At 36.4% G+C, this 19,154-nt stretch overlaps 1 protein-coding gene across 1 annotated transcript in view; it reads right to left on the bottom strand.

The window, feature by feature from the left end:
• Positions 1-19,154, bottom strand: part of LOC134539704 (receptor-type tyrosine-protein phosphatase N2) — a 251,035-nt gene that overhangs the window by 116,557 nt on the left and 115,324 nt on the right. Inside the window, exons 2-4 of the mRNA XM_063381924.1 lie at positions 9,817-9,870; positions 8,157-8,214; positions 1,445-1,576 (exon numbers count right to left, since the gene is read on the bottom strand). Coding sequence (XP_063237994.1) covers positions 1,445-1,576; positions 8,157-8,214; positions 9,817-9,870 — 244 coding nt within the window. The remainder of the gene's footprint in view (positions 1-1,444; positions 1,577-8,156; positions 8,215-9,816; positions 9,871-19,154) is intronic.

Genomic DNA, 19,154 nt, shown 5'->3' on the forward strand with positions numbered 1-19,154 from the left:
ATAAAAATCAGAGACTTTTTCGCAATTTTTACGAAAAAAATATCACACAACAAATTTGTTTCATCACGTTAGTAAAATAACTCCTAAATTACTAAGTATAAAATACGCATTGCATAGTAATTGTACCTAGGTATTAAAAAAATAGATAATGATGTTCTTAATTTTTAAGTTGCACTGCTACAAAGACTCCGTTTTCTTCGTTATTCAAAGCTATATATATATCTATATGAGAATATTATTATATTTTAAACTCACCTTTTTCCGCATACACACATTCGATTCACATATGCACATCACTGATGTAAAGGGACTGAAGACGCGTGTTAATAAGATATGTATTGGTATATGTCGTGTGCATTACTTGTCGACCTATGTTATATGTTTACTGGATGCGCGCGCACCACTGAGTGTGTGTGTGTGTGTATGTATATATATATATATATACATACATACATTCACGTCACCTGACCATGTCGATGAAGACTTACATGAATTTACTCCCTATCCAAACCTTCCTATAGAAGTTTCCACTTCATAAAATTTGGCCACCTGAATAAGGTGGGATGTGTTTGTTGTAGTATGGCGAACATGTCGGCGATTGGAAGGAACCTGTTCGCCTCGGGAAGCCTTCTTTTCACAGACGAGAGAGCCAAACGCCCGATCGTGCATCTTCGGTTTTTTTTTTTTTTTTTTGACAACTCATGATAACTAATGGTCAATTTGGTTAGGTTAGCTACGTTATAAATACTTTAAAACATTGCGGACGGTTGATTAGGTTAGGATAGCTGCATTAAAGATACTGTGAAATCATGTAAACGGTTTCCTAGCCCTGGATAGCTACATAATAAAAAATTGGTTGCCTGTAAAGTCGGTTTACGGACGATAGTTTAACGTGACAACGTCCTAACAACACATTAATGAACTGATTGCATACTTTTATGAATAAAATTGAATAATATTTATTGAATTATCACTATTTTGTATGGATAAAATTGAGTGAAATGAAATCTACAATTTAATTGATAAATTTACTTTTATTTGCACTCATTAATTTAAATATGTTTATTACTTTAACTTTTATACATGTTTGCTATTTAACTTCTTCCAACATGTGTTTATTCTGTTGAAGGATAGGACGATGATAGGAAAAGTAGGAAACGAATGGGAGAGTTTCAAGTTTAATGTGCCTCGAAAAAGTCAAATCGATGGGTTGTTTCCAATCGAGTGGAAGAGAGATAGATGCGGCGCAAGCGTTCAATGGGCGTAACGGGACAATGTGCGTAAGGGGACACTTTTTTTTTTTCGTGCGTGCAGCTGGCGTTCATCGATTCATTAGACGTTTGTCACGTCGAAAGTTATTTGCCGAGCGACCTTCGGGGGAACTTCGGGTGCGGCTCTCTGTCTCGTCTGGGGGAATGAAAGGCTTGCCAGGTAGTCTACTCACCGGTAGCGCAGCGAGTCCAGCAGCAGCTGCAGCACGCACTGGGTGTAGCTGTGGCTCCAGCGGTAGCCCAGCGCGAACAGCCTCCACATCTCCTTCTCCAGCAGCCGCAACCCCGCGCGGTCCAGCTCGTGCCTGCAATACAACACCGCGCATTCGTGTTCGCCACAGTCGCTCCACTCGCTGCTCCGGGGGTACACCGGTCCAGTTCGCGACCCCCCCCCCCCCCCCCCCCGTGTGGGGATTCAACAATTCCATTCCGACGATGTCACGCACATATCCCACCGGTTCTCGCGGTACGCAAACTTTATATATATATATATATATATATATATATATATATATATATATATATATATATATATATATATAGCGGGCTTAGTGGGGAAAAAATTGGTAAGTCCACTTTTTTTTTGTGAAAAATAAGTTAACTTCACAGATGAAGTTGTAAGGGCAATATTCTATTCGCCGAGAAAACGTCTGGAAATCCAAATAACGAATGATTGTGGACGTTTTATTCTAGCTTTATTTCGGCAAGTCCATTATAACAGTAATCATCTTAGGCAAGCAAAACTTGGTAAGTGAACTAACAGCCTTTTTCCAGAAATTGGACTTACTGACTTTTTGCACTAAGCCTACGATATATATGTGTGTGTGTATATATATATATATATATATATATATATATATATATATATATGGGGAATTTGAAGAATTCCATCATTTCGATGAAACAAAAAGAAATCTCTGGATCATTTCAGACTAAACTCAATTCAGTTTGTAAAGCACTCCCTTGGAATCGAAATTCCGGTCATCATCCGGCACATCCTGTTCCTCCGTCGATTTATTAAAAAAAAAAAATGTTTATTTTTTTTCGTGATCTTTCAATGAACTTTTTTTTCCGTCGACACGAATATTTAAGGCACAGTACAGAGAAAAAAATTCACAAAAAAAAAGAAGCAAATACTGAAGACAGCCCAATTCCGCGTGAAAACAGATGTTTAGGTTTTTATCTGCGCATGCGCGAAGTCAGAGACGTTTTGAAAAAAAAAAAAAAAAAAACAGCCGATCAACCAAACACCCGGCGACGTTGCCAGGATCGCCAACATAGCGAATGTAACGAACACAGTCTTTGTGTGTGGCCAGTGGTACCTGAGGTGAAGCTGGCTACAATTTACTCGCGTAGCGAACATCGCGAACATAGCGAGCATGGCGCCCCGTGTGGCGATAGCTTTACAGAGGAAACTTTAACCATGTTTAGTGTGACATGAGATGATACCTAGGGACCGGAAAAATTCGCGGGTTCAGTGACCTGTAGGATGAACTCCATAGTTCTACGCACACTCGGTCAAATGTCACCCACTCATTGGTTGCTGTCGTGTGAGACGTCCCAACGTAGCAGCCTGTGATTCGATACAGCTTTGGTTGGGTGTTTCTCATTGGCTCAGAGTCATACAGGTGAGTTGTGAGCCAATAGCAGAGGCAGCACTGAGTTATAACTATTTGTATTTTAGCCTGTCGCGAAATGAATTCGCGAATTTTTCCGGGCTCTACCGATACCTGTTGGGTGGGACAAGAACTACAATACTAGCAAAACTGACTCGGTTGGGAGCTTCTTAAGTTTGCAAAGTTAATTTAACTAATTTACAACTAATTGCTCAGTAACAGATTTTAATTGTACGTGAGACACTTGATGCTGTTTTGTAATAAAAAAAAAAGCATGTTCTAAGAAAATTAGTAGAAGATACAAAATGTCTGGTATGCCACACACAAAAAATATATATATATATACCAAAATAAAGTCAATTAATTTTCACTGGTTTGTTTGCCTGATAATATCTAATTCATTACTTCTCACAATCAATATAGCTGTGTTAGTAAATACATTATGAAAGCCACTATATAGAGTCAAGGTACACATTTAAAAAATTTCATCTTAATTTTTACGAGGTACGCTGATTACAAATTTTCCATGTATCGTTGTTAATTTACGGTTATGTAAGTAAGTTAACGGGTTAGTGATTTCACTTGGTATGCCAACAAAAACATTCAAAACTTGTTAAATGAACAGCAAGAACGCCCTTATTCCGTACACTAGATTGTTAGCCGTGCTTACAACGGAATACGTAATTGGAAGACCAGGATAAGTCGTGGTTTTGACGTGACAACGTCTAATAAATCGATGAACGCCGGCTACACACACGAAAAATAGTCCCGTTACGCACATTGTCCCGTTACGCTGATTCTACGCTTGCGCCGCATCTATCTCTCTTCCACTCGATTGGAACAACCATTGATTTGACTTTTTCGAGGCACATTAAACTTGAAACACTTCCATTCGTTTCCTACTTTTCGTATCATCGTCCTATCCTTAACAGAATAACACAGATTGGAAGAAGTTAAATAGCAAACATGTACCTATAAAAGTAATAGTTAAAATAATCTGTTCGTTAAAGTAATAAACATATTTGAATTAATTAGTGCAAATAAAAGTAAATTTATCAATAAATTGTAAATTTCATTTCATTCCTTCTTTGTATCAATACAAAATAGTGATAATTCAATAAAAATGATTCAATTTTATTCATAAAAGTATGCAATCATTTCATCAGTGTTTTGTTATGACGTTGTCACGTTAAACTATCGTCCGTAAACCGACTTTAAAGACAACCAATTTTTTTTATATGAAATGGCTAACCAGGGAGTTTTAGTGATGAACACCTTAAAGGTACACTACTAATACGCCGACTCAGGCCCGAAGTGAATTTCCCAAGTCGTGTCTTCCCCTTTATATTATTCCCTAAAATGAAAAATTGAAGCCTCTTAAGTTTGGTCCGTTAACAATACAAAACAATAAAAAATTATTAAAATATAAAAATTACTTTAAAAAATTAAAACTTGATTATGATTTCCCACCGGAGTCCTCAGTTCTTGGCTCGGAAAAGGGAAAGAAGTAATTTTGAAAAAAAAAATAGTAATCGGAATAAGTTATGTAAATGTTACGTAATATAATATTTTAAAAAAATTCGCTGGTGCAATTTTCCCTCCAAACTGGAACTTTCCCCTCGAAAAATATGGGAAAGTTTGTGTAATTTACAGTAATTTTTTGTCAATTTTGCCAACAAAAAAATGGGAAAATGGTAAGCCCAATAAAGAAAGACTCAATCCGCATGATCCCACGAGAGATACTTTTTCCACAACTAAGTCTCTATTAATGAGTTAGCAACCCTCCCCTCCCCCCCCCCCCCCAATCCAACTCCAAAAAAGGGGTATACGGGGTTCTACTTCTCAAACCACCACGGGGGTTTAATTATCATGCGTGCCCGGGGAATGGCTTTTATCACAAAGGGCAAAGTTCACGCCGTTGACCTCTGACCTATAATGCGGCTTTAATGAACTAAGGCGTTCGGTACACTTTTTTTTTGTAAATGGAACATAAATATTCATGTAAAATTACAGATGTTTGAAAATTTGTACATTTACATGAAAACAATTGAATCACTACACAATATTGTCCGCAGTAATACTGGGCACGGATTCTTGCCCGGGCATTTATGCTTTGTATTGTCCCAGTACCTCCAATAGTTAAAGTTATTTTTAAACATTTACAGAAATTCTCCGTAGCTCACAATTTCCGAAAGTTCTCTGAATTTTTTATAGTTCAAGCATAAGAAAAATTTATAAATTATCGGATGCTCTAGGTATAATTTTATAATTTCTAACATTTATTTAATCGTACCGGTAATCTGGAATTGTATGAGAATGTGCTATAATTATTTATCGAGTGCAGAATTTTCTAAAACCCTGTCAAAAAAATATTATTTTACAATATGGGATATTTAAGTTTAATTTTTTTAATTATACTTGAAAACAAGTGACAAATGAAGTCACTAATTAACTTCATTTTAAACTGGAGCTATTATCCGACACTTGTAAAAGGTCAGATGAAAATTTTTAAATTATTTTGCATATGGGTGAATGTGTATTTATTTATGTAAGAAATACACTTTAGAGACCCGTCATCAATTGTCTTAAAAATGTAAACAGTATTTTTTATTTTTTTTTTTTATTTTTTTTAATATTGCCTTTCGAAGTAGCGCGGGCTTCATTCCATCGGTTTGTAAAAACTCATTCTCTCAGGGGAAAAAGAAAAGACAACAGAGAAGACTTTCTGCTTCGTTTCTTATTTCGTCAAACAACCTATATCAAATTACGAAGTTCGTTCCACGTAAGTTTTCTTTCTGCTTCCGTACTGGTGGGAGAAGAAACAATTTTTGGAACGGGAAAAACTCAAAAATAACAAGCTTTTGTGAGACAAAAGCTATTTACGTATAGCCTATAGGTAGGGACCTGCAAAATTCGCGGATTCATTGACCTCTAAGATAGACTCCACAGTCCTTTAAATACTCGCGGAAATGACACCTGTTCATTGGCTACTGACGCGTGAGACGTCTCAACTAGGCTGTCCGTAATTCGGCACTTTCTTGGTTTAGTGTTTCCCATTGGCTCACAGTTCCCCGGATAAAATGTGGGCCAATCGCAGAAGCGGTACGAAGGTATAGTTGTTTTTATGCTAGCCTATCGCGAAATGAATCCGCGAATTTCGCATGTCTCTACCTATAGGTATATAAAAATATAAATAGGCCTACATGTATTTATTTTTTAGGAAATTTCATTCAATTATTAAAAATTATTATTTTTGTCTAACTGCAATGATTAAGGATTTATTTCTGGTCTTATTTCTACCTGTCTTTCTTTGTTTCTTATCTTACTGTTTGCATTGGCATGCAAGTTTGGTACCACACATTTTCTGGAAGAAAGCAAGTAAATTAAGACATTGATATTGTCGTCGGGTTTGGCAGCATTTAATTCGTTCTGTTTACTGTAGTTCAATTAAAGAACTTCATAAATTTAACAGTGGAAGAGAGGTCAATTGCAGGATAGCGCTTCTTTACGAAATCTAGATCAATTTCTTCAATAACGGGTAAAATAGCTAGTTTAACACATGTCAATTTATATTTTACCGCATTGTTTAGATGTTTCCATGTATTAGCCTAAAGTTTACGTAAGACAGATTCTCGACAAAATTTCTCATTTTACGTCTTAAAACTTTATTTTATTTCATATCTGAAATAAAAGCTAAACATAAGGTTATTTGAATCATAACGGCAACGGACTATAAACTGTATTTTTATAATCAAGGAGTAACGAAAGAAACAGATCGTTAACATCCTAACCAACAAATCCATTATGTTCTTTAAATGATTTATGCAAAGGAGAATTTTTTATTTAATACAATTATTTGGATACACACCATTGAAGTTTTGCACTGTTTGTCATGGAAAAAATAAATAATCCCAAATATGAAACCCTGGTTAAAACAGCGAACAGATGGATACAACGATGAAACTAAACAGGTATCGTTGACAATATAACGAATACAGCACAGAAGAAGACAGTCAAGATTTAAATATCAGACAGCACAAGAATTCCGTGGAAGGTATTTAGTAATGAAAAAAATAACAGAACAGACAAACACATTGGGCTAACCACCACGAAGACAGTTTAAACCAAACCAGTGAATGCAGACAGACAACAAAACATGGAAAACACAGCAAACAACTGAAAACAAACCGGCATTATGGATAAGCATGTTTGTGCCTTATGACAGGAACAGATGCCAGTTTCCCAAAAAGTCGCAACTTTATTGTCATACTGTGTTCGCCGGTGCTGTCGTCGTTGTGTTGTAAATACCTAATGCCCGTTTAGTTTCGTCGTTGGATCCGTCTGTTCGCTGTTTTGCCCAGGGTTTATTATTTTGCATTCTTGAATTAATTTTTTCCGTGACAAACAGTGCAAAACTGCAATGCCGTACTTTCAAAGAATTGTATTAAATACAAAAAAAATCCATGCCAAAGTTTCATGGTTCCACTGGTCTATCCATTAGTAAATGTGTCACCGTTTTTTTAAAACATTATATTAGTTAATTTTGTCAACCGTTTCTTGGTCAGCCAAACAGGATAAAGTAAAACAAACAAAAAAAGTATAACTTATAACACGTGAACGCCCATTTTTTTTGTTTAAAATCTCGTCGACAGGTAGGTCATAAGAGACAGACAAGCGATTTTGGGGAAGACATCAGTCATGGCCTATTGCAATGAACCAGGTTAAAAATTATTCGGGGGTGACTTCTGAAAACCATGAAAAAAGAAAACATAATAGTCTGACCGTAGTTCGAACCCGAGTCATCTGCACACACAAAACCAAACTGTACTTTCACAAAAGAATCCTTTGGAAACCAGTGGCCAAAAAATAGTTTGAAATACTACAAGAAATGTATTTTATCTTTTGTTATTACTGTTTTAATATTTTAGGAGTCACATATTCTTCAGATGTTTAAGAAGAGATCAAAACTCCATGAATGTACAAACAAGTTTGAATGATATTAGGCTGAAGATAAAACACTTCCACAAAGCACAATAAAATCAACAGTAACTTTAAAAAATATTGACGCTATTCAAACAATATTCGATAGCATACAACTCAAAAATATAATATTTTTTTATTAAAGCCTAATATTTTGATTTATTGCAGTCCTATTTATTCATTCCTATCCATAAACAAAAATATAGGAGAACATGTAATTTTATAGTGTTGTACGTACAGCAACGTCAGTTCTAATATATTGATACAACTGCTAGGAGGCTGTACTTACTGGTAAAAATTTTGGTCGTCCAGAGAATCTTTTTCAACGCAGCGGCCGAAAGCATTGTCTGCAACAAAACATTCGTGTGACATTAGTTATCGCACGAAAACAAACAAAATTCGTGTACTAGCCATGCGTTTGCGCTGGAATCACAACAACGCGACAGATCGACTATGAACAGCGTTGGACGCCACGCGAATTGAATAATTTTACAACCAATCATGTTTGACACGTCTGTGATGTCACACTGTTATAAATTACAGTAAATATACAGACATTTCAACAAAGGATTCACCTCAAATAAGGGAAGAGTTGTTCGTAATTTCCCATGGCTGAAAACTTCGCCGTAGCTACGCCGTAATTCTGCTTCCGAGATTTTCTTTTTTCTTTCGTTATTAACAAAGGTAAACACGCGTGAAATAAAATACTAATGTTATTGTTGTAAGTAACCAATTTTAATTAATATTATTAATACACCAAGAAGAATATTCTGTTCGATTCAATAACTAAGTAGACGAACTTTGTGTCCGTAAATTTACGAATGTCCCTGGATAATTTGTAACCAGATTTTTTTTAAAGTGGAAGTACGCATATTTTAACAGCGCACCGCGACGAAATTCGCGTGTGCAACTGCCATTGGTGATTAGAAAGGTTATGTGTAGAGACACGGAAATTTCGCGCATTCATTTAGTCGCAAGTTAGAATGCAAACCTTCACACTCTCGCACTGTGTTCATGATTGGCCCGCAGTTACTTAGACACGCCCCTCTATGACCGTGAGCCAACGACACCCAGCTAGGAGAGAAGTAAGCGAATCGGGTAGTGCCGATTAACGAGTATAAACATGCTCTCGCTAAGAAATCAATCAATGGGAAAGCGAACATGGGTTGAACACACCTACTACCTTAAATTCTACTCTGAAGCCAGACGAATCTGCGAAGTTTCCGGGTCTCTAGTTATATGTTTCCATCGCATCGTTACGCGCCGTTAGCTGAAATTAACGTCAGAATTTTTTTCCCCGAAATATGGTCAGACTGTTAATCTGTTAAAAAATTTCACCTTCAATTTACGAAGAACGCAGGTTATCCAGAATTCACTTTCTTTGAACATGAATCCAAAAGAATATTCTTGGAATGTTAACAAACCTTTCAAAACCTTTTGTCCACGTGTTAGTTTTATTTTTGTATAGAACGAAACGTACAATTTGCAAATCAAATTACGGCGTTGTTTCTAAGAAGATTCAGTTATTTGAAATAACAACAAATTCTTCCTTTTTTTTAGGTAAATTCTTCGTATAAACGTCCATCAAATTTACTATAATTTCTAACAGTGTGCGTTGGTTATATTAGTAATACAATAAGTGAATTATAAAAGTTTTATTTAATAAATTTATCTGCTATTTATTCACTCACGGTGATATTAATGAATGAATATTAATATTTAACTAAATGTGTTTCTCTCGAACATGTCGTTTAAAAATAAAAAAAAACTGTAAAAATGTATGGCTGTCGTATAATTGGAGCGTAGGCAAGAACAAGAAAAAAACTTATATGTAAGCATGTGGTTTTGTTTTAGCGTTCAGGTGAAATCCGCACGTCCACAACAAATCGATAGATCGCTGTCGTATCATTGTGATCGCGCATCATTTATAAAATAAAATAAAAACTTACCGTCATAACACATTTCCACCATGTCATCGCAAAGGTTCTCACTGAAGAGGCATCCTGAAACATACACACAACATTATTTCACTTTTTTATTAATAACACTGCATTTACATTATTTTTTTTTTAGCGTAAGCTTGTTCACGTAACAACATTCGAACGCGTCAACTCTCTTCAAAACTGTAATTTTTTTCTTTTGTAAATGAAGAGAAATATTCATATAAAATTACAGACAATTCTCGATTTGTTCATTTACATGAAAACTACACTGAATCACTGCAAAATATTGGGTACGGGTTCTTACCGAGAATGGTTCAAGTTATTTGTAAACCGTTCCCCTGAAAACTTTCCAGTAAAAACTATGCTCATTAATAAGCATAAAAACAAAATCAAGCCCAATTATTGTATATTCGATTATCTTTTACAGTGGCTTAAAAGAATTATGCTTGAATGACACATCAATTAAAAAATAATTATGTGCTAATTTTCTTAAGAAATACTCAGTAATATCTCTATAAACGTGTTTCATACATGCAAAAATAACCATAGCCATTTTTGTACAAAGTTACAATGTTGTTGTTTTTTGACGTGACAACGTCTAATAAATCGATTAACGCCGGCTGCACTCACTAAAAAGTGTCCCGTTACGCACACTGTCCCGTTACACTCATTGTACGCTTGCGCCGCATCTATCTCTCTTCCACTCGATTGGAACAACCATCGATTTGACTTTTTCGAGGCACATTAAACTTGAAACACTCCCATTTGTTTCCTACTTTTCCTATCATCGTCCTATATCCTTAACAGAATAACACAGATTGGACGAAGTTAAATAGCAAACATGTATAAAAGTTTTAGTTAAAATAATCTCTTCGTTAAAGTAATAAACATATTTGAATTAATGAGTGCAAATAAAAGTAAATTAATCAATTAAATTGTAGTTTTCATTTCACTCTTTCTTTGTATCCATACAAAATAGTGATAATTCAATAAAAATGATTCAATTTTATTCATAAAAGTATGCAATCATTTCATCAATTATTTGCTATGACGTTGTCACGTTAAACTATCGTATGTAAACCGACTTTACAGACAATTTTTTTTTTCTTTTGAACTACATACAAAATTTTTCTTAGTAACTGGTTCTCGAAGGAATCTTTAGTAAAAGTACAGACAATTTTTTCGCGAAAAGATTTCGAGACTGGCCTAGAGTTGAATCACTGTAACATCGTCTGTGTTTCGCGAGTGTTCAAGTTGTATTTCAAGTGCATGCTTGTCCGCTCTCAGCGCACCAATCACAATAATTCAGCGTGGAAGGAAACGCGTGCTGAATGGCCCGGGTCCTGCAGACGGCAGCCAATCACAAGGGGGGAAAAAACCGCTGGTGCCGGTACACCTTGTTGCAGTATATTAAGCGTTCAGTAGAGACCTGCAAAATTCGCGGATTCATTCGGTGATAGGCTAGAATACACACACATATACCTTTTAGATAATTTTGCTATTGGCTTACTGTTCATCTGAACGAATCTCAACCAATTATAAACCCTCAACCAAAGAAGGATCGAATCACAGACATACCAGCTGAGACGACTTACAAGTCGGCAGCCAATGAACTTGCGTTATTTGCCCGAGTGTACCGGGGGAATGTGCAGTATATCCTGAAGGCCATCGAAACCGCGAATTTTGCAGGTCTCTAGTCTTCTGATATTTTTCGCGACATTTCTTGCCCATCCTAAATTACTAGAGACAGAAAAAAAATTCATTGACTCATTTCGAGATACGCTGTAATTCAAGCACATATAACTTAGTGCTTCTTCTGAAATTGGTTTACAGTTCGTCTGGAGGTCTCTAGACCAATCAGAAACCCTGAACTAAACGCTTACGTATCAGAGGCCACTCAGTTGATACGTTCTCACGTGTGATTTTCACGTGAGTGTGCGGAGGACTTGTGAGTCTATGCTGGCGGTCAGTGATAAAGCAAATCATTCCAGTTCCTAGAAATAAAATTGTTTGATTAATTTTTATGCCGGTTTATTCTTCTTGTAATCTGCTGTTTGTAAATATCAGTAATTGTTTTAATAATTATTTTTAGGCATTATAGTTGCATATAGGTCAAAAACTATTCCTGTGTTTTCAAGATTGGGTAACGATATAACTTTACTTCTATAATCCTATTTTCATAATATTTCTTAATAAAGTTCTAACAAAAGGTGGTAGGGGTGATAAATCAAAATTTCAACAAGGCAGGTGAAGTAGAGCCTTGACAGGGGAAAAGACGATAAGTTGGTTTCATAAGTTTTATGTTTCAACAATTTTTTTGCCTTCGCCAAGACAGAGATTATACAATAAGAGATTTTCAAAGACTGCAATGTACCTATTGTGTACATTAATTTATACAGTTGTCGTCATTACCAAACATTATTTCAATATACAAATAGTCAATGACTCCACAATGGATACTATTTGTAGAAGCCAGTAACTATTTAATTAAGGTATTACCAATAAATTAAATACTACTAGCTGAAGTACCCGGCTTTGCCCGGGCTAAACACATCATGAGATAAGGAACATCACAACCGAGTTCCAAGCCTGTAGGACAATACACTTGAAAAACGGGAAATTTTGATTTTAAAGACCCAATGATTACACAATCTCTCTGCATCAAGGCTACGCATCAGCAAAACCAGGACGCCAATCTTCAGCTTCATTTCGTGGGAAGCTAGGTAAACCCTAGGCAAGACGTGACGGACGCCCCAAACGATAAGCGCGTTCCAAGTTCAAGGCAACGCCATCTATTGACGAAGTTCTAAACTAAACTGTTATTAGCGCCTTTAGTTTTCTAACAGCCGAGAGCTCAACTAAGCGGATGGGTTTCACCAAGGAAAAAGATAGGAAATTGCCAGACCTTACTATATGACTGTGTGGCGGACATAGAAAAATGACACAAACTCAGTGTTTGTATGTCTATGACCTACCTCCTATGATTTTATATTGTAAAACTGAATTTACTCCCTTTTTAATCCCTTACGGATGGGATTTCATAATTATATGTAGTCCATGTTACTCCGCAGCACATAAACTACTTGAAAAACTCTTGTAGGTCCGTTGATCCGTTGCTACGTGAAAGATGGACAAGCAGACAAACACACTTTCGCATTTATAATTTTAGTAGAGATTAGCTGAATCACCCGGCGTTGCCCGGACTAAATCCCCCCCTGGGAGATTTCCGGAAAATTTCGCTCTTAGTTGATTGGCCAAGTAATATAAGGAACATCACTGCCTGATTTCAAGTCTGTAGGACGTATACTTGAAAGACGGGAAAGGTCCAATCTTGAACGCTCCCACAACCCGCCTTGGTATTTGATTAATATCTGAAAGTGAGTAAAGAATTCAAATGTAAAAGACTTCGCCAGGAGACGCAGAAAGCATCAAGAATGCAATAGCCGTTGTCATGGAGACGAAGAAAGCAAAAAAAAAATATATATATATATATATATGCAATAGCATTGAAAAGTAGGGAAATTTTTACTTTTAACGCACCCCAAAATTTCCCTTGGGAACAGATTTTTGTAAAAATCCTTTCTTCGCGGATGTCTGCGAAGCAAAAGTAATACGCGTGTCAAATTTCAAGTCAGTAGGTCTGATAGTTCCTGGAAATTCGTGATGAGTGAGTCATTGAGTGTTATTATTTTGCTTCATACAAATTTTACTGTCCCTTTTCACACCTTTATGAGTAGAATTTACAAAAAAAATTCTCATAAATGCACCCTTAGGGTAGTACAGGAATATATCCTCCCAATTTCAACTCTCTAGCTCCACCGGTTTAAGATGTGCGTTGTCTGGCCCTCAAGTCAGTTTTATTGAGTAGATGCTTTAACGAAATATAATTTTTTTTAGTAAAAAGATAAAAAAAAATTATGGGCTAAGGACTGTTAGAACCAAGACGATGTCTTTCGGTTCGTGACTTTCCTCTTAAGTGCGATATGTCTGCGGTACACTGGAGATCCCAGGTGTTTTTAGAATTAATTATCCACGGATCGTTCCTTTTTTTTTCTTGGGTGATGTTTCAAGCAGTTGTCAAAGTCAATGTTCCATGCTTGCGTAACCGCTACGGGAGTTCCAGTTGCCTTCGTGGGCTAATTAGCTGCTTCATCCTGGAGGCAAAAAAAAAACTGGAGCCTTTAAGTAGATACTAGAGATAGACCAATCAAAACCTCAAATTCTAAAATTCTTAAATACGATCAAATTCTTAGTATTCGAATGATGATTCTATATTTGAGAAAAAAGATTCAAAATAAATTTTTATAGGAAATAAAGTAAGTTAAAAAAATTCAACACTGATACCCTCTGAAGATTACTAGATCATTTTTTTCTTCATACCTATCACGTTACCATTCTGCAGTATAATGTAATTTTACCATGTAATATAAACAATCTTATAGTATGTATTGATTTATGAAACATCGTTTATGAATAAAACATTTAAAGGCTTAAGTGTTTGAACACCACAGGAAATATTTTTAATTTCTTGTGCATTATTTTATTTTTCACTTGAGACCAGGATTCATATTTGAGGGGTGTATTCAAATTATTCTTTCGGATTCGAATTCGAGATTCGGATTAGAGAAACACCGGGATTCGACCAATCACTGGTAAATAACAGACCATGACTGTTAGAAAGTGAGAATGATCGGGTAAGTAATTGAGTAGAGCATTCAACTCAGTCAATGAATAATCGCACAACGCAAAACAGAACGACCGTTACATACCTTGAAATAACTAAGCTAGTTAAAAAATATTGGTTTTCTGTAAATCGGTTTACGGACAATAGTTTAACGTGACAACGTCATAACAAAATGAAATGATTGCATACTTTTATGAATAAAATTGAATCATTTTTATTGAATTATCACTATTTTGTATGGATACAAAGAAGGAGTGAAATGAAATCTACAATTTAATTGTTAATTTACATTTATTTGCACTCATTAATTCAAATATGTGTATTACTTTAACGAAGAGGATATTTTAACTATAACTTTTATACATGTTTGCTATTTAACTTCTTCCAATCTGTATTATTCTGTTAAGGATAGGACTATGATAGGAAAAGTAGGAAACGAATGGGAGTGTTTCAAGTTTAATGTGCCTCGAAAAAGTCAAATCGATGGTTGTTCCAATCGAGTGTAAGTGAGGTATATGCGGCGCAAGCGTACAATGAGCGTAACGGGACAATGTACGTAACGGGACACTTTTTCGTGCGTGCAGCCGGCGTTCATAGATTTATTAGACGTTGTCACGTCAAAAAAATCTCTTCAAAATCACAGCAGTTAATCGTGTCCATCATAATGTGATATATAAACTCTGTCCCATGATCCTTAACAAATTTTTGGTGACTAATATTCAAGGTCAGACACCAGCAAGTACAATTTCCTGACCCCTAACGGCAGTGGGTGCGTGAAACTGCAAGAGACGAGTGTTGTAGGCAACTGAAATGTAACAACTTCGGTGTTTCAAAACTGGATATGTTTTTGGTGTAGCAAATTACCAAGAAAATCAAATCTTATTTAATTTTACAGATTAATTTTCAAACCATCAACTATCAAAAACTGAAAATTTTCCATCGAAATATTAATTGTGGTTTTTACTAAGATTACAATGTCTAAGTAAATCAATTGACATTGATGAAAACAGCACACATTCGGCAATTGATTTATCGCTATCATAATAAGTTATTTTGCTGTGCAGATGGTAGAGATCATGTAAATTCCAAATCATTAGTAAAAAAAATGGATAGTTAATGAAAAACATGCAACAAAAATCTGAAATTATCAACTTTCAAGTGTAATATTTTGAAAACAATGCTTCTTACGGGATATTAGGCCTCGCCATCTTGAAATTCATAATATTTTGACACCGCTTGCAATAAAGCTAAATATTTTGGTTTGGCATGGCATAGTAGTTTATCTTTGGCTACTTCCTGAAGTCAACACTTGTGAACCTGTGTAACTATCAAGATAGCTGTGTTCGCTCGGTGAAAAAAAAAAAAAAAAAAAAAAAAAAAAAAAAAAAAAAAAACAAGTTATTTCCTCGTGGCGCTTAGTAGCTAGATACTGCTAGTTAATACGTTGTTGCAACAAAGCGTAGAAGGTATGGGAGATATTATTTACGTCTTGACGTGCCGAAAATTGGGGTAAATAGCTCGATATTATAATCCTAGATTGTTGGGGGGGGGGGGGAATTTAAATCTTTTTTAAACACCAAAAAACTACAACTTTAAAGCGTTCATGTTTTTTTTTTTTTCACACAAAAATAATTTTAAAAATTCCATGAAATATGATCTGTGACATTCTGTATATGTGGTCGGTTCACTGCAACATCAAGAGAGTGGGAGTTATGAGGTGGTTTGGGGGAGAGGTAATAATTCTGCATGCGCGCGCATTTAGTGTGTGTGGGAGACCGCAGTCGGTCTGTGGGCGTGGAAAGGATAGGGGAAATAGAAGAGGAGGGGGTTGGAGGGGAGAAGTAAGATTGAGAGGAGGAGGGGGAAATGGACGAGAGCTAATGGGAGGGGTAGCTGGTGGAAGCTGGAGCTTGTGTGTGGTGGTGGGAGGATGAAACTAAACGCGTGGGCTTTTGACAGCTCGCTTTAACCGTGTGAAAGTGTGTGAATGTGTGTGAATGTGTATGTGTATGCGAATTGCGTGCGAACGACACGCTAGCTCCCGCCGTTAATTGAGAACTTGTGGTAGCGTCCCCCCCCCCCCCCTTAACGGAGGGGAAACAATGCATCTGCGAGGTCGCACCCTCTTTGTTTGCTCCATTATTTGTGTGTGTTTGTGTTTGTTTGTTTGTTTGTGTGCGTGTGTGTGTGTGTGTGTGTGTGTGTGTGTGTGTGTGTGTGTGTGTGTGTGTGTGTGTGTGTGCAAGTCCTCAACTCCAGAGCCACGCTTGTTCCGCGGATTCACTGAGCAGCAAATTAGCCTTGAAAGCGCGCACACATGTGCTTCACGTCGATGGATTGGACTACAGCGCATTGGTACACGCCCTTGGGCCACAGTTATAAACATTTCTGTACACGTGTACAACTTCCAGATATCTGCAGATTTATACGTTTACACGAAAACAACTGTACCAATAATTGTGTTCGCAGTAACACCGGGTTTCGGATTCTTGCGCGGGCATTTATGCTATGTGTTTTCCCAGTACCTGCAGAAGTTAAAAATATTTGTAAACCGTTTCCTGAATAGCACAATAAAACAAAATTAAGTCCAATTATTGAATAGGTATTCGATTATCTTTTCCATAGTTTAAAATATTATGCTTAAATGAATCATTTATGTGCTAATTTTCGAGAGAAATATCCCGTATTATCTCGAAAAAATTATTTTGTATATGCAAAAATAATAATAGCCATGTGTTGTAGAATATCAACTATATATTCCTTGTGATGTTACAAACTATTTCTTGGCAACTGGTTTTCAAAGGAATCTAGTGTAAAAGTACAATTTTTTTTTTTTCTGTGTGGTCACGAGCATCTGATTACAGATTTATTGCAAGACAGCTGCTAAAATAAAAACGACTTTTTTTTCCCCCGCATACACAGTACTGTGGAGTCTATGCTAATTCTGGAATCACAATAGCGTGACGGACGTGACACGAATAAAATAACTTTCTATAACCAATCAGTCACGTCCAACGCACCTGTGAAGTTAGCGCGCCAAAATTCACTGGCACGACAAACATTTCGATTAGAATTTTTTTTTTCCTATTTCCATCACGTATAATGCGCGTCACGTTTCTGAAATCAGCCTCAGAATTTTGTTTAGGACTGATGCTTTTGTAAAACTGTTTTTATTTCTTTTTTTTTTCTCTAAAAATCTGTCCCTATTATTATATAATTGGAACAGATGTGTGTATGTGTGTTCGTCTGTTTGTTTGCATTACGCAAAAAACTACTGGGCCTATTTTTGAAGAAACGTTTTGTGTTTAAAGTTTTATGATTATACTTAAATACCGACATATATTTTATCTGGCTACGATGTCGGAAGCCGGAGATATAACAATAAAACTACATATATTCACAATCAAATGCAATTAATATGTGAGCTCCCATTCCAAGTTCATTCATACTGTTACGAACGCAGACAGGACCGCGATGCGCGCCAGGCTCGGAGCTGGCTGGCGATCACGCACGGCCACTGACGTTACGCGCCGTTCGTTGACGTAAGGCACGCCATATTTTTCATATATTGTATATTATTTTAGTTTTCCCTTGGCACCTATATTCGGGTTTGAGGTTTATATTCGAGGTAATCTCTGGTATTATAATTCGAGATTCGGATTGAGAATATTGGGATTTTATCCATCAATATTTATAAAGTTTTTGGCGTGACAACGTCTAATAAATCGATGAAAGCCGGCTGCACGCACGAAAAAGTGTCCCGTTGCGCACATTGTCCCGTTACGCTGTGTCCCGTTACGCTCATTGTACGCTTGCGCAGCATCTATCTCTCTTCCACTCGATTGTAACAACCATCGATTTGACTTTTTCGAGGCACATTAAACTTGAAACAATCCCATTCGTTTCCTACTTTTCCTATCATCGTCCTATCCTTAACAGATCAACACAGATTGGAAGAAGTTAAATAGCAATCATGTATAAAAGTTATAGTTAAAATAATATCTTCGTTAAAGTAATAAACATATTTGAATTAATGAGTGCAAATAAAAGTAAATTTATCAATTAAATTGTAGATTTCATTTCACTCCTTCTTTGTATCCCTACAAAATAGTGATAATTCAATAAAAATGATTCAATTTTATTCATAAAAGTATGCAATCATTTCATCAATGTTTTGTAATGACGTTGTCACGTTAAACTATCGTCCGTAAACCGACTTTACATACAACCAATTTTTTTTTTTCTGGTTTAAGCTTTTCCTCTTCGAGAGAGAAGTCGGCTGTCCGCTTGCTCCCTTCTTCTCCCAAGGCCGTGCCCTCCCGAAGGTAGAGTGCTAACACTCTCCTCGTGGTCATAAGCCCCGCTGGAATACGTTCCAAGTGCGGCGAGCGGAGAAGAGCCCTACGTGATCCTGCATGCAAGCAGACAAGCAGCCTTCCCATCCCTGCGCCGCTCCTAATGTCCGCCGCGACGGCAGAGGATTCGTGTTCGTTTGTCGTGCGCCAGCCTCGCATAACCAGAATAATGTTCATTATCTTTGAAAGATTTGTTCAATGGGAGTGCATGACTTGATGTAGGCTTTTGGACATACATGTGCTTAGCACATGTATGTCTGTAGAAGAAAACTAAAAAAAAAAAAAACACAAAAGACAAAAAACAC

Source organism: Bacillus rossius, chromosome 15 (assembly GCF_032445375.1).
Source record: "Bacillus rossius redtenbacheri isolate Brsri chromosome 15, Brsri_v3, whole genome shotgun sequence".
In the NCBI taxonomy this organism is placed as follows: Eukaryota; Metazoa; Arthropoda; class Insecta; order Phasmatodea; family Bacillidae; genus Bacillus; species Bacillus rossius.